This window comes from Megalopta genalis, chromosome 3 (genome assembly GCF_051020955.1).
Source record: "Megalopta genalis isolate 19385.01 chromosome 3, iyMegGena1_principal, whole genome shotgun sequence".
In the NCBI taxonomy this organism is placed as follows: Eukaryota; Metazoa; Arthropoda; class Insecta; order Hymenoptera; family Halictidae; genus Megalopta; species Megalopta genalis.
The window spans coordinates 2,779,180-2,794,399 of record NC_135015.1 but is presented as its reverse complement, the minus strand read 5'-3'; the positions used below and the strand labels follow the sequence as shown (position 1 = coordinate 2,794,399).

General features: G+C 44.8%; 1 protein-coding gene across 8 annotated transcripts in view; it reads right to left on the bottom strand.

The window, feature by feature from the left end:
• Positions 1 to 3,723: 3,723 nt before the first annotated feature.
• The window catches only part of brat (tripartite motif-containing protein brain tumor), a 153,663-nt gene continuing 142,166 nt past the window's right edge, over positions 3,724 to 15,220 (bottom strand). For all 8 annotated transcript variants that reach the window (XM_076519548.1, XM_033481369.2, XM_033481336.2 and 5 more), the window contains one exon: positions 3,724 to 11,304. In XM_076519548.1, the coding sequence (XP_076375663.1) occupies positions 8,889 to 11,285 (2,397 nt within the window). In that variant the 5' untranslated portion in view covers positions 11,286 to 11,304 and the 3' untranslated portion in view covers positions 3,724 to 8,888. The remainder of the gene's footprint in view (positions 11,305 to 15,220) is intronic.

Below are 15,220 nucleotides of genomic sequence, written 5' to 3'. Positions count from 1 at the left end.
TTCTTTCTTCTTTTTTTTTATTCTCCTGTTAGGATTAATTTACCGGCAATCGACACCGCCGAGCATTCCGAAGAATCGGGCGATACGCTTCTCGTCTTCGACCCTTCGTTTTCCCCATTTCTCGCTTGAAAACGGTCGACTCGAAATTCTTCGATTCCAATTGTATACTCGATTCGATCTTCGAGATCATCTTTTGCTGCTCGAAGAAAGAGTCGAATATGCGAGTGGATAATTCGGAAGGGAAGGGCTGCTTAATGATCAATGATAAGGCTACCTATTATCCGTCCCTATCGATTGGATTTACCTCGTTTCTTCAAGGACAATACTGCACATTACATTTCTATTTGTGAACAGTGTGGATGATTTAATTACATCTCTGTTTCAATGTTTCTTTCCGAAATGAGTACACAAATTCATGTAGGTATTTCTGTTTCCATCGCGATGCCATTGAATAAATTACGTTGAGAAAACGAGGGACGGATGAGAGTTAATATAAAACACGTTTTCCGAAACCCTTTCGCTGAAAATTGCTCTACAAATACGAACACAAATTGAACACAGGCGGCTCGTATACTTACTGGTTCCAATAACACTTTTCTCAAATTATTGTCAACGATGTCTTTGCTCACATCGAACTAAAACAACTCAACTATTTTCATAGCTTAACCCTCTTAGTACCGACCGGAAGAGTCATGTGTACACCTGTTTGATGCAGTTTGGCAAAGTTATACAACAACAAAGAAAATTCTTAAAGGAAGAAGAAATAAGAAATGAAACTGTGTCATTTATTCAAAGTATTAAGAAATCAACATTTTCTGAAACGTAGATATATCGATGTTCGGCACTAAAAGGGTGAACACAATTTCATTCTTCAAGAAAAACATTATCAAAATGTCCAAAAGTATTGGCAATGAGAAAACGATCCGAGCTCCGATCGGAACAGGTCGCAGCAAAAGGGCCAACAAAATCGGCGATTTATCATGATTCGCTTTTTCGGCAAGCAGAGCGACTAGGGTTAATTCTGCATCTTTCTTTCTCGCGTGTCACGGATATTCAGGGACGTCTCCGGTCGGGATGGAAAGTTAATGTCCAAGATTGATCGCGTGCAGTTAAAAGGCACGCAGATATTTCAGTGGCCGAGGGGTGGCCCGATCGCATTACGGGATCGTATTGCCGGTTCAGTGGCTCTCGATCTCTCGATCGCAGCCGAGAGCTAGGTCCTTCCTCCCTCGAGAGGGTCCGAGCAACGGTAACCAAGCATGATGCGAGGCGGACTGTGAGAGAGCTCCATCCGTTTCAAGTCCCGGAAGATTTCAACTATTGCGGCGAGCATCGATCCTTCTCGTTATTCTCACGGTCACGGTGCTCCTCCTCGCTTTCGATCTCGTCCACACGCCACCTCGCGATTTACCAACCCCGACTATGACTGCTTCGATAGCGGTTCGATGGGATTTCGTGCGTCTCTTCGGAACGGTCCGCAGGGGAAATCGAGGGGACGTGAAAGTGGGAGACTAACAACTGGACTAGAAACTTGGCCAGCAAGACCCTGGTTGTCGAAGCATTCTCTTGCTGAATGAATTGATTTTCGAACGGACTTTTTTCAATTACACCTAATATAACCTCGATCTAATCTGGGTAAAATTGTATTTTAAATGGCAAATAGTAAATAGACATTTCATTTCCGATCATGCATGTATTTATGAAAATAAAATAGTTCATTTGTTCGAAAGAATGTACCTTGATAAATAAACAATTTTATTCGTTGTAAAAAGTTTTTAACATGATTTGAAAAACACTGAGAATATTTGTGCCATAGTTTGGAATGTTTTATTCATTTAATTTATTATCGTCAAATGAAAGATGATTATTTTGGTAATCTAAAACGAACGAAGTACTTTTTCTCTGCATTGTAAACGTACGTAAAAGATGCACTTTGTTATATGCGAATAAATGTATTTAGAAAGACAGTTTTTTGCTTAATGTTATTAAAATAAAGAATATTCCATTTTACGTTTCATATTAACAAAACGAAATATTTATCTGTTATCTAAAATAATCAATAACAATTTCAGAAATCAGTGACGAGATTAATAAAGAATCTTCAATATTCTGCTTGTTTTTTTTTTGTTTTGTTTAATGTTTCGTATATTAATGGAGGTTTAAATACGGCAACCATTTGGTGTTCGAAAATGGTCCAATTCGTTTCAGACTGATTTTGATGGGTGACTGGTTTTTGAGCAGGTTTTCATAGCGAATCGTGTTTAACAACCGAGGTTTTACTGCAACTTGAAAGGCGCACTTCAAAAAGCAGGCTTACGTATGCTATTTGCTAGACTACGGATTCTTAAGCTTTTGCGACAAACTGCATGCACAAAACGCAATCAAGTAACAAATGAAAACAGTGAATAAGAATGTTTTTTGTTTGAAAACTGTGATGGAATGTGTGTATGTCAAGATTTTAATTATCCTCTATTGTAGTCGCGATTTGGATATCGTCGAAACAAATGTCTGTTATATTTTTATAGTTCTATATTACATAAATAGATTGCATAAGCATCCGCAGTCTAGCTGTTATTAATTACCAAGCTCAAGTGGCGTGCAAAAGTATCGAGCAAAAACAACATTCTACAATTTCTGGGTACGAGCAAGAATAATAGACACACTCTTGACAACGAAATACGGAAGAATTATACAGCGTGAAATTAGAGAATGCAAATTATTCGTGCACTGCAATGTGTATAATATACGATCTGTCATTCGAGTTCTCACCTAGTTGCATTTCATGCGCTTGTTTTTATTGTAAATGCATTATATCCAATGAAAAGTGTATTAATCATTTACGCAAAGTTCGAGTGAAAAGAATGAATGCATGATCGCTAGAATGTAAAATTAAAATACATTACAGTCCAATAGTTTTGCACACCAAAAAAAAAATATAATAATAAAACAAAAAGAACGCAGCAATATCTAACGTTGAATTGGAATGTTTGGGATCGAGGAATGTTTGACGATCGTGTTCGACCTGGATGGAAAAGTGTACAAATGTCAACAAATTGCAAACAGAAAAAGAAAATTAAATATGTATTGCTACTTATGATCGAAAAATATGATAATTGTCGTAAAACTCGAGCGACCACCATGTTTCGAATGGAATTTACTAAGAAACAAACTTCATTAGGAAACATTCGATTCGAGACAGTTCAAAAAGAATAAAGATCTTACGACAAACGTTGATTCGTATAATTCGCGATGCGTTAACAACAGGGATTGAAGATCTGTACAAGTACCTGACTAGAAGTGAACGCGTTAAGTCGAGCACTCTTTGCGCGTGTTATCGCAGCTGGTTGACGTCGCAATTACTTGAAAGAACTACCGGGGAAAACTGAACGACTACTCGCTTCGACAACGATTTGCATTTTCATTGTGTCCGACACGTGTCCGAGTGACAGACAATAATATGCCGCAATAGTCGCAGAAAAATGGCGAACGCATTCATTTGTACTTAAAGTTCGAAGAATATTCGCATCGCTTGGAAAACAGCGTTCCGAGAGGTCCTCGAATTTTCCTCGGCGTGAAACGAAATCCAAAACGAACGGAAAAGAGGTGGGTGGCTCGTTTGAGGACACTTGGGAGCGAAATAAAGGGGGGTGGCGTGGGTGTTGTGTACCAGAGTGTACGTGAAGTAAAAGAAAAATAATAAAGTGAGACCAAAACCAACCGATGTCGTGTAATGTGAACTGAAAATATTATTAAAAAGCATTTTACAACAAAAAATAACTAAAAAACAAACAAAATACGATTTACATTTAAATTAAGAACAATCGGGTTGTGTATCGTCTAAAAATAATAACATAACAAACCAGTACAAAAAAAAAGGAGAGAGAGTCGCAATGTCGTTTCATTCTTGTGCTTGCTTGCTTGTTTGTTTGCGCGCATACAGTGAACGCACAGTGACACACACACGCACACAAATGTACACATCGTTTCTTACTTTGGGACTAATGCGTATCAAAAAAGAGAATAGCGCAGCTTTTTAACTATATATCGATCTTTTCCGTTCCTTATGTTTGTTCGTGTGTCGCCACGCGTGCGGAAGGCCCGCGAGTGCGACATGTGGAAAAAGTTAAAGAAAAAAAACATTAGAGAAAATAAGGAAAATGAAGTATCAGATACGTGGTAGTGGCGGCTAGCTGGCAAGGTGGGCGTCGCGATGCGTCGCTTCACCCATGATATTTTCGACTGTGTTTCGTCTTGGTGATATCCGTGTTAAATGTAATCATATTAATACGATAACTAATAGTTAATAGTAATGATATAATTATATATACGAGTAATAATTCATAATAACCTACAGAATCAACACAGGCATACGCGATTTAAATACTAATGGACAGACACGACGACGTGTGATGCGATCTCAAGGAATAATGGAATACAAAACCGAACGGGTTCGAATCTGTCGCGGCTGCAAAAGGGAAGCCGGCTTCTTTTACGTTCGACGCGCGAAAAGCAACGCGTAGCATCCATGTTCTGCAACTTAATTGGACATCCGACCGAAGGGAAAACTTCTTTTTCTAAAGGAACTAAACAGTATCAGAGATACTCTCGAACGCGTTCGATTGATCTGCGGTTCCTTCTTTCCTCTTCCGTTTTCTTGGACACTCTTTTCCCGCGAAAAATGAGAGGAGTACATTCGGGGTCGTCCTTATTCACCCGGGTAGCAGGGTCGCCGCTTGAAAACTGGCTAGAATACTGCAAACACGCGCGGCGATCCGCTTCCTCGCAAAACGTGCTCGCTTCGAGCTTTGCCGAACGCACGGCGGAAAACGGCGCGTTTCCTCCGATTCCTCGCTGAAAACGTTGCGAAGAGGACGAGTCTATTAACTGGTCAGCTATATTGTCCGCAACGGTCAGTCGTTTCCGGCGAGCAACAAGAAAAACGCCCGCTTGAGAATCTCGTGGTTCCGGGTGAATAAGCGAACGGGAGATCGACACGACGCACGGTTCAGCCGAAGAAAGTTGATTTGACTAACGATCGAGCGCATGCAGAGCGTCAAAGTGTTGGTAAAGAAACAAAGAGTAGTAGAGTAGTAGTAATGGGAAATAGTGGAGAGAGGGTAAGTAGTACACTAGCAAGAACCTCGGGGTCGAACGTCGACGACAGAATGGCGGCGACGAATTGCCGAGGATCCTCGATTTCAATTCTCCTTTGTTCCGTTTGATCGGCGCGATGGGCCACGCGCACGATCACGATTCTCGAAGTTCAAAGCCTCTACAACACTAAACATTATTTCACAGCGCAAACAATATTAGACTAACAATTACTCCCCGTTCTTTATCATAATAATTACAATTCTACGCGTTTGCAAGTCTTTTCGTAAACAATGAACTTCAATGTCGTTCGTCTTCTTCGGCGAGCGCTCACGTGATCGTCATTGATAAATGCAATTTGGTTTCTGTCGGTGGACCCATCCTGTTCTTAATCACTTTATCGCCGTTCGATCGACGACATTACACGTCGAGACGGAGGCGTCAACGATTCGCGAACGATCCAAGTATTAAAATCAACTAAGCGTGGTCCGCGTCCGGTACTAGAAAACAAGGGTGAGTTCGTGGTGTATAATAACGAATTCGCGAATCGCGCGAGCAACTATTTCGTCTCAACAAACACCGATCCCGTCGTCCGGAAATCGCGAGATATCACTGGCCCGGAAATTCTGGACCGGCTGAACAGGCTTTCCAGAACATCCGGGCGTCGCGAATTTCAAATTTCTCAAGTTTTCTCGTGTATCCTTTTCTAGTCTGGTATCGGTGTCGATCCGGCAGAAGATCCTCGATATTCGTGGCTGTCGCCTGTCCGACCTCGAGGAACTTGCGACGCGCCAGCTAGCCTTGTCGCGTACCGAACGACGCGTCGCGTGAAAAAAAATCATTTCATTATCGTCGCTTATCTCGATGATAAGCTTGAAAAAATCATCAACACTGTTCCGACGCCTCCTGGCAGAGTGAGGCATTTAAATAATGAATAGATAAAAATAAAAAATCATAATAATACGATAATAATACATACATACATACAATAATAATAATAATAATAATAATAATGATAATAATAATAATAATAATAATAAAAAATAATAATAATAATATTGTAATAGTAAACATGCATGAGGTCGCGTCATAGAGCCCCAACCAGGCTCATGTCATCGTCGACTCATCCAACAAAATATATTAATACTATATGTATAATTCGAAGTCAGAAGAACACTAGCGCAAAAATCAGTTTCTTTACTAGTCGTACTAAAGGGAGTAGATTGGTCATTGTCTTGCGTAGTTTCGTTTTTTGGAGTGGGAGAGCGGCTGACGGTAGTGGCAGTGTGGTATTCGGTGTGCGTCGATGATTCGGATGACGGTGGACAATCGGATACGCACACGCTAAGGAGCGTCTGTTGTTGAATGGGATCGCGGAAGACCCGAGCGGTAGAGCGCAACGAAAACAGCGGTAGAAAGGGAAGGTAAATCAAATGAACAGAGTAAATAATTGATCATCTAAGTCTTTACTAAGAAAAACAAAAGAAAAGAAAGGATAGGAGTAGAAGAACAAGAGAAATTAATAAAAAAGAGAGAAAAAACTCACTACAACTACTCACTACGTTAACACCACTACGAATAAAAGTATAGTCAGATCTAGAGAAGAATGGGAGAACGGGATTGGGAATAGAATGGCGGGCGCGTTTCTAGGTTCCGCGTCTCTTTGAGCGGGTTACCGTGACGCGCGAGGATCCAGCCTATCGCACGATTTCTGCCGCTGATCTTATTGAAAAATCGGCGGTCGATCGAGCACATCGTCGGTCCAGCCCCACATGGAAGTCGAGGATCAGCCACTCAGAGCGATGACTCCTCGGTCTTCTCACGGGAATTCTCTCTCCGAGCTCTCGCACCTGCTTCACGACAGATCGTCTCCGCGCTGTCGATCGTCAAGGGAACAAAACCGATCGCGGACAGTAAAGTAAAAACGGAGCTGAAGTCGAACAGAGTACAATGTACAAACGAGTAAAACAAGGAGAAACGAACGTAGAATAGGAAAGTAATCTACAGGATCAAGAGTTAAACGATTGGACGAAGACTGGACTGTCGTCGCTGTCATACGTTAAACGCAACTCGGCCCGGATTCGTAGTTGTCGTTGACCTTTACGGAAACAGGACCGAAAAGTATGGAGACAAACTCGAGCGTGCGCTTGTTAAAAAGAACGTTCGCTTAACCACCTAACCGAGGGTAAAACGAAGGGTACCGGACGTCGACGTGGCACGTTCGATCGTCCGTTCGATCCGCGGTTGATCCCGAAGGTGTTAGACGTCGATCGAGGAGTGCTTTTCGAGCTGGTCCCGCGCTGATTTCGCGCGCACGCGAGGAAAACAGAGGGAGGGGAATCGAAAGAGCGAGCGAAACGAAAAAATAGAACGCGACGGAAACGAGCTTCGCGTTTCCCCGTCGTGCATGATCGTCGATTCAAGTTTTCAAGCCCGGTGATTACCAAATCGGAAGAGAATCGTGTCGAATACGGACGGGTAGAACGTGGTGTTCATCTTTTTGCACAACCCAGAAGAAATGCGTGCGGAAACGTGATACGTTCGAGAGCGTATGTCTCGGAGGAAAAACGTTCCTCGCGGGTTTTCGATCGGGAGGATTTGGACGAGAAAAGGAGAAACAGGCCCGGGAATGTGGGTTTGCGGGTTTCGGAGTCCCGGGAAGCGGGAAAAGTCAAAAGGAGAAATGAACGAGTGGCGAGAGTGAAGGGTGGTTTTTCGGAGTAGGCTGTGGGAGACAGGGTTACAGTGACTAGCGGCGGCGAGCTCTACAACTAAACAACAACAACAGTATTTTCAGTTATAACAACATTAACAAGTAAGTTTTCCGCGTATATGCGCTTACACGTCTCGTGTGTCTTTTCGTGTCGGCGCGTGCGCGCGTGAAACGTGACGCGCACGCAACAAAGTGGGCGCTCCGATGTCGCCAGGCGGTTTTTGTTTTCTTATTTCCGTTTCGTTTTTTGTTTTTTTCGTTTTCTGTGTTCCTTGTATCTCTCGTGTTCTTTTTTTCTATCGCACGCATGCGCGTATGCGCCTCGAAGAGCATCGTATGCGTATTGCAAGCGACGCGCGAGCGTCTCTCCCGGCGCCGGGTGCCTCCAACTCGCGTTCCTCTTCCGTTCCATTTCGATCACGGTCAATTCGAACAGAGATCGGAACGCGAGAGCGACTGCCGGTCTCTGTCTTGGAGCAGTTATTTCTCAAGGCCCGTTCTCGGTGCCGGAACAAAGTAGCACGCGCGAACGCGCGCGAATAGACGGCAATCGTCGCGAGTCTCTCCCTATATCATACACACACACACACACATACACCATTCTCCACATCTCTCTCTCTCTCTCTCTCTCTCTCTCTCTCTCTCTCTCTGAAAGCACTCTCACCCTCATTCTCTCTGTCACAGTTTCTCTTTGCTTGTGGTCTACGTCGCGCGCGTTCGCGGATCGCCGCGAAATGTCCTTTGCGTATACTCGTGTAAGGTATAAGGCCTGTCACCTTGAATTTCGACAACTCGATCATCGTCAGCGTATGGTTCGCTCGCGTGCGCTTGCCTTTGGCTTCTCGTAATCGGCGTCTCGTAAACGGGAGTGAGGTGGGTCGAGCGGGCGAAGGTGGATAGGCGAAGTGAGCACGAGCAGTGGTAGTAGGTGGACGAAGAAGAAGATAGGCAAGTGTAAGTAAAAAAAGATCGATGAGATCCTGGCCGTTCGGCCAAAGTTGAAAACAATCCCGGCAAAATAAACAACGACAGCGATGAGAACGACGGTCGACGATCATTGTCGGCGTCGCTGCGTGTCGTTGGTCTACATGCCGATCGGTGGTACTTGTACGTAACGATAAATGTAGAGTCGGTAATCCTTGCTGGCCAACACGACCGATCCGTCGTCCATTAATGCGACATCGAAGCATTGAGCGTGTTTCACCTTGCTCTCGAGGGCGGACACCAGCTGGCCGTCTTGCGTAAAAATCGTCAGGTTGAAGTTGTTATGATTGTCTGCTATCAGTATCTCGCCGATGGCGTTGATCCCCACCCCGATCGGGTAGTTCGTGATACCCTCGCCGCCGATCTGCCTCAGGTACGCGCCGTCGTAATTGAACACCTTGACGCAGTGAGCCCGGTTGTCGCTGATGAATATCTCCTGCTTGTCGTTCACGACCACGCCGTTCGGGAACTCTAGGTGCTTCGAGCAGCCGAACTTCTGCAACACGTTCCCGGCCTGGTCGAAGATGATCACGCGCATCACCTTGCACTCGACGACCACGATGCGTCCCTTCGAGTCAACCGTGACGCCGCGCGGGTGTTGCAGAATGTTCGCGCCGAACTTGCGCACGAACTGACCGTACTGATTGTAGATCTGTATCTGGTGCGTGGGCGACCGTTCCGTCACGATGATGTCGCCGGAGGTCTTCACCACGGCGACACGGTTCGGGTATAGAAGCTGGCCGTCCCGTTTGCCGCATTCCCCGAACTGGAACTTGAACCTGCCCTCCTTGTCGAAGATCTGGATGCGATGATTGTTTGTGTCTGCAACGATTATGTCGTTCTGCGCGTTCACCGCAACCCCGGACGGCTCGGTGAACTGACCCTCCATCACACCGAACTCGCCGAACTTGCAGTGGTAGATCATCTTCTGTCGTTTGATTTGCGACTTCGGCGGGAATATCGCCGCGGCCGACATCAGCTTGGAGGTCAGATCGAGCACCGAGTCGCCGGACGCAGCGTTCGCAACAGCGGCCGCGGACGTTGGCATCGAGAAGTGGTCGTTCGTGGTGACCACCGGATAGGCGTCGCTGCCGCCGTTGCTCCACTTCTCGTAGGGGTTCGTGTTGATGCCGTTCAGGTTCAGGTCGCTGATTGCCGTCGAGAACGGGCCCAGGCTGTTGGCAGAGCTGAAGCGTTTCGTGATCACACTGCTGTTGGTGTCGAACGACGACGGCGAGGTGGACGACACACAGGTTGAGGTAGAAGGTATCAGGCCGTTGCTGTAGGGTCGGTCCATGAGAAGACCGCCCAGGGACCCAGCGCTGCTAGGTCCATTGCTGGAGTTACTACCGTTGTTGCCGTTGCTGGATAGCGCGGTTGGTCGAGCGATCGGCGGTTGCTTGCCGATGGGTCCGGCATTGCTCTCGTTGTTGCTCCGCACATAGCCGAACGTGTTCCGAACGCCGACTTGGATGGCTTGGTAGTTGCTAACAAACTCGAGATCGACGGTTTGGCTGCCGATGTCCGGCGTGTAGTTCAGCAGCACCTGAAGCTTCGAGTCCAGGAGCTTCTTGACCATCAGCACGTCGGTGACGGTGGTGTACTTGGTCAATCGTTCGACGAACTCGCAAGTCTGGAGTATTTTATCGGCCATCTCGTTGGCCTTCTGCGTCAATACGCCGAGGGAGATCTGTTTGGTGGAAAAGACGGACTCGAGCTCCTTCAGGAGCTCGCCCTTGCGCTCCTCGAGCATGGATCTGTAGAACTGGAAAGTGTCGTTGATCTCGTTCTGCGCTTTATGGTACTGGACCTGCAACCGGGCTGCCCCGTGGTCCGCTGCCTTCACGGCAGCTCTGACATCTGCTGCTTTAGCTCTGCACTCTTGCACCACTCTCGCCATCGCTTCCAGCTGTTGCGTGCCGACCTCGGAGATGTGCGCGCAATCGTGCAACGGGGCCGGATGATCTGTAATGGTGCACTCCTTGCAAACCAGCACGGTACAAGTGCGGCAGAAGTATTTGAACAGCTCCTGTTTGTGCCGCGAACAGTAGGGCACCTTCTCGCCGTTTCCGTTGCCACCGCCGTTGATCACAAGGTTGTTCTTTGGCAGCTCGGTGCTTGCCGAGCTGTTCACTGTCTCCAGTTTCGAGTCGCCCAGGTTCAGCACCCGGTGGCCCTCGAAGCAGTGCATGAACTGGTGCGCCATCACGCAGTTAGGACAGAGGAAATTCGCGCAATCGAAGCAACGAGCTACTGCGTCGGACTCGGTCGATTTGCAACCGGTGCAGCGGACGCCGCCGGCGCCTCCTAATCGGCACCGTGGGCAGGGCGCCTCCCCAGGTTTCTGTGAGTCGAGGCAGAGATCGCAGCTGTCGACGTCGCAGATCGCGGAGTCGCTCGCAGGCGGAGAACTGCCGCTCACCGTAAGCGGAGACAGCGAGGCCAAGGACCCGATGGAATTCGCACGCGATTCCAGCGAGAGTGTCGGCGAGGCCATCTTCAGTCAACCGGCATCCCTGCGAACAAAATTGTCGAGTATTAAGGGCCGTTCTCCATCACGACAACGTGTAATGCTGGTATTTTCCAAAAAAACGTTGGCCACAATTTATAATTTCGTACGATTTTTACGGAAATTTCATTTGTTTACAGAAGTTGTTTGTTGCTATAAAATTAACAAATTACATTTCGGCCAACTTTTTAGCAAAAGGTGCTACTGCGCGACGTCCTCCGTCGTTCGAATTACATATTCAAAGACTCGCAGGGCTGGGACAGGCAATTTCGTCTTTTTCGTTTTCCGTTTCTTTCGCGTTTTTCCCCTTTGTTCGCGTCACTCGCCGTTTAGACTCCCTTTACTCTACCCTAAATTCAAGGCTTGCTTTACTTCCCGTTGACTCTTAAATTAAATGGCACGATAAAAGTTTGCTTCACAGTAGAGGGCTGTGCTTCTAGATTTTATCATTAGAAGACTGAACATATTTATGTAAAATAAAAATTGTCTTTATTCATTTTAAGCGAAAGAAAATTTGACGAACAAAAGTGAATAAAATGCAAGTATCGCACTTTTATATCATTATTATATCATTAGTTATCGCACTACTACGTACTTAATAACTAAAGTGCGGATTTATGCATCAATTGCAAATTAGCAAAATTGAATCGTTGCAAGTAGTGGAAAGATTGAAATAATTTTAAAACATCGATGCATTGTCTATTAAAATGATCAAAAGAATCAATTTATTATTAAGTTCCTATTTCTTGCGATTGATGTAGATAAACAATATTTTGAAAAGTGTGCAAGTTACTGTAATATTATACTGTATATGATTGTCTTCACATTTCGTTTAAATATTAGATCATTAAGTATGAGATGCATTCTTTATTTTACAATATTATTACAAAATCTATGCGTTTCATACTTAACGACCTGATACAACACTTTCGTAAAATATATAATTTCATAGAATATATCAAAGTATGTATTCTTAACCGGTTGACTGTTTTGGACGAGTATACTCGTCAGCAAAGACAGCTAACTGTTTAATAATGTAAGAATTGTTTCGTGCTGTGTTGTGCTAGCATCTTTGTCAACACGAACGCTTCTTTTGACGCGGCAGACGGAGAATCAGTCTTCGTAACAGATTAAGAACCGCAGCTAAAGCGATTTTCATGGACTTTGCTGGATCGTTTCAACCATCGTAATAATTGTTTAAGCAACACGTCGATTGGGGTCGACCATCAGCGGAAGAGCGGGCTGACGATCGGTCTGGCTGGCTGCCATTCGGTGACACTTCACCCACGACAGTACAAGCCGGAAGTTGTTCTCGTCTCGACGTTAGACCGTCTCCACGAGGTTACTCCCACGCAACGCTGGCCTTCTCTCTCGTTCGCCTCTCTCTCTCTCTCTCTCTCTCTCTCTCTCTCTCTCTCTCTCTCTCTCTCTCTCTCTCTCTCACCTTAACCGTCTGACTCGTTCGTTGTGACCCGCGAACGACGGACGATGAAAGGATGTCGTCCCTCTAATTAGATCGAGCCGACCGAACGGTCGTGTTTCACCTGAGCGCTCGTGGGTAGATAGACACAGATAGAAGAGGAGCAAGACGAGAGAAAAACAGCGAACGAAGCGAGTGAGAGAGAGAGAGAGAGAGAAACAGTGGAAGAGGAAGAGAGAAACAGAGAAAAAAGAGAGAAGCGGGGGCTCTGGTACCCCTCTAAGTCCAAGGTCATGAATGCGAAGGTTATCGTACCTCTTCCACTTGGCACGAGTGAATTCATGGTGTTCCACGCGGCGACGCATTCGCTTTTCCAGGGAACAAACGAAGACACCGCGATCATCGTCGTGCGAGAGGAGAGAAAGGGAGAACGAGAGACGTCGAGAGACCCAGGTGTGTAGCAGAGCGAGGTAGACAACGCGAAGGCTTCGCGGAGGTGGAAGCGGGGGTGGAGGAGGTGTCGGGGGGGGGCAGAAGAAGAAGGAAGGAAGAAGAGAAAAAGAGAATAATCGAACGGGTAGAACAAAGACCGTCTCGCCGCTCCAGGAAATACTTCTGATGTCGGGTTAGCTACTCTTCTCTCTGGTACGCGATGCCTTCGTGCAGGAATTTCGATCGAGTCCCAAGATAAAAGGTGAATGCTCCTGAGGGAAGTACTCGCGGACTCGAGGTCGCCGGAAAGCTACATTTAGCATAGCGAATGCTGAAGAACGCGTACTTCGGCCGCGACGAGGAGCTACAGACTCGCGACACTGACATTATTCGCGAGCAACGTGATATTTCGATCGTCTCGGCTACAGGCGATAGCGATCCAGCAGACGTTTTTAAACATTCAGCGGAGAAATTTGCAGCACGCTGTTTATCGTGCAACATTTCCATGAAATATATGACATCAGTATTCTGCTACGCATTTCTGAGATTAGAATCTTATCGGGCTCTATAACATTGTTCTTGCAGGATCTGCTTGCGGAACGAATACTTTTACGCATTGCTAAACCACGAGCTAAATGTGTTGGTTAAAGTCATAGTGGCGTAAGTCACATTTTTCTCATTGTATGAAACAAAGTGTTATAAATCTCTTGTTAACACAATTTAGAGTTATGTTAATTTATAGTAACTTTGTAATTTATTTCACTTGTCTTTTTAACATTTTGCTTTGTACAAATTACATTTTAAGACTGTGAGTCTAATTCACTTGAATATTAGTGCTAATCTTTTCATTTAGGATGAAATCAAATTCTGATATAGCAAATGCAATGGTCTTAGTTTCATGTCTTCAAATCTCAAGATATTTTAATATTCACTTGTTGCAATGATTTTCGCAAGAATAACTTGTAAGACCGACAATAAACAGTAAAATGATAAACTATGTGAAATAATAAAAAAAGTAATAAAATAGTCATGATAGACTTCGAATAAAAAGTGCGAGAAAATGTGTTATCTAATTCCAGATGAACACTCCATTGATATGTTATTCTTAGCTGGGAAAATGAAACTTTAATTACATAAAATAAAATGGAAATACAATGTCGGGATCATTCGTGACCCCAGTACACCAGTTAAGTCACTAAACGAAAAGCAGAAGCAGAAATCGAACCTTCCTTTATTTGCCATTTTTATTTCTCCTCGTAGCCGCCTTTGTGCACACTTCGACCGGCTTTTGAAACCCGTCACGAAGGTATTGACCATTTCACGCCTTCGACCGCTTCTTCGCCGCCATTTCGCAGCACGGATTCGGTCCGATTCGATTTCCACTTTTTCCAAAATTAAAGAAACACTTTCAGGGCTATCGGTTTGAAAGCAACCAAGTCTTGGGGAAGATTGTGTGAGTGTAATTGAACGTACACCACGAGAACTCAATTCTTTTGTGTCGGCTTTCAAAAGGACTGGCTCGTCCTTAACAAAGTAGGTAAAAAAGTAGAAACGGCAACAAAAGGAATGCTGCTCAACCACCGCGTTTCTGTTTTCCATTCAGACTTAAAAGGTCTCGATTTTTATGGAAGCTACAAACTTGGACAACTTTTCGTTCAATCTTTATATCGAGTTGAAAGATTGTTCTGCTTGAATCTAAAATAGATGGACAATATTTTTTTACGGATTTTCTTTTTACGGTGTACATAAATATCTTTCTTGAAGATAAAGAAAAATATCTTTTTATACGTTACATATAGGGTGTCGGTTTTATCCGGAAGTCCAGAATATCTCAGAAACTAGGAAGAATAGTAAAAAATGTATTAACAAAAGATATTTGGTATGGAAGGCGACGAGGTTGACGGGGGAAAGGCAGAGATTTCAAGGTCACGTTGCTTTTTCCGCCAACAAGAAATCTTGTTTATACCACACTACGTCCCCTTCCGTACCAAACAACTTTTGTTAAAACATTTTTTCACTATCTCTATCTTTTATGGTTTCTGAGACATTCTAGATTCCCCCAGATGAAACG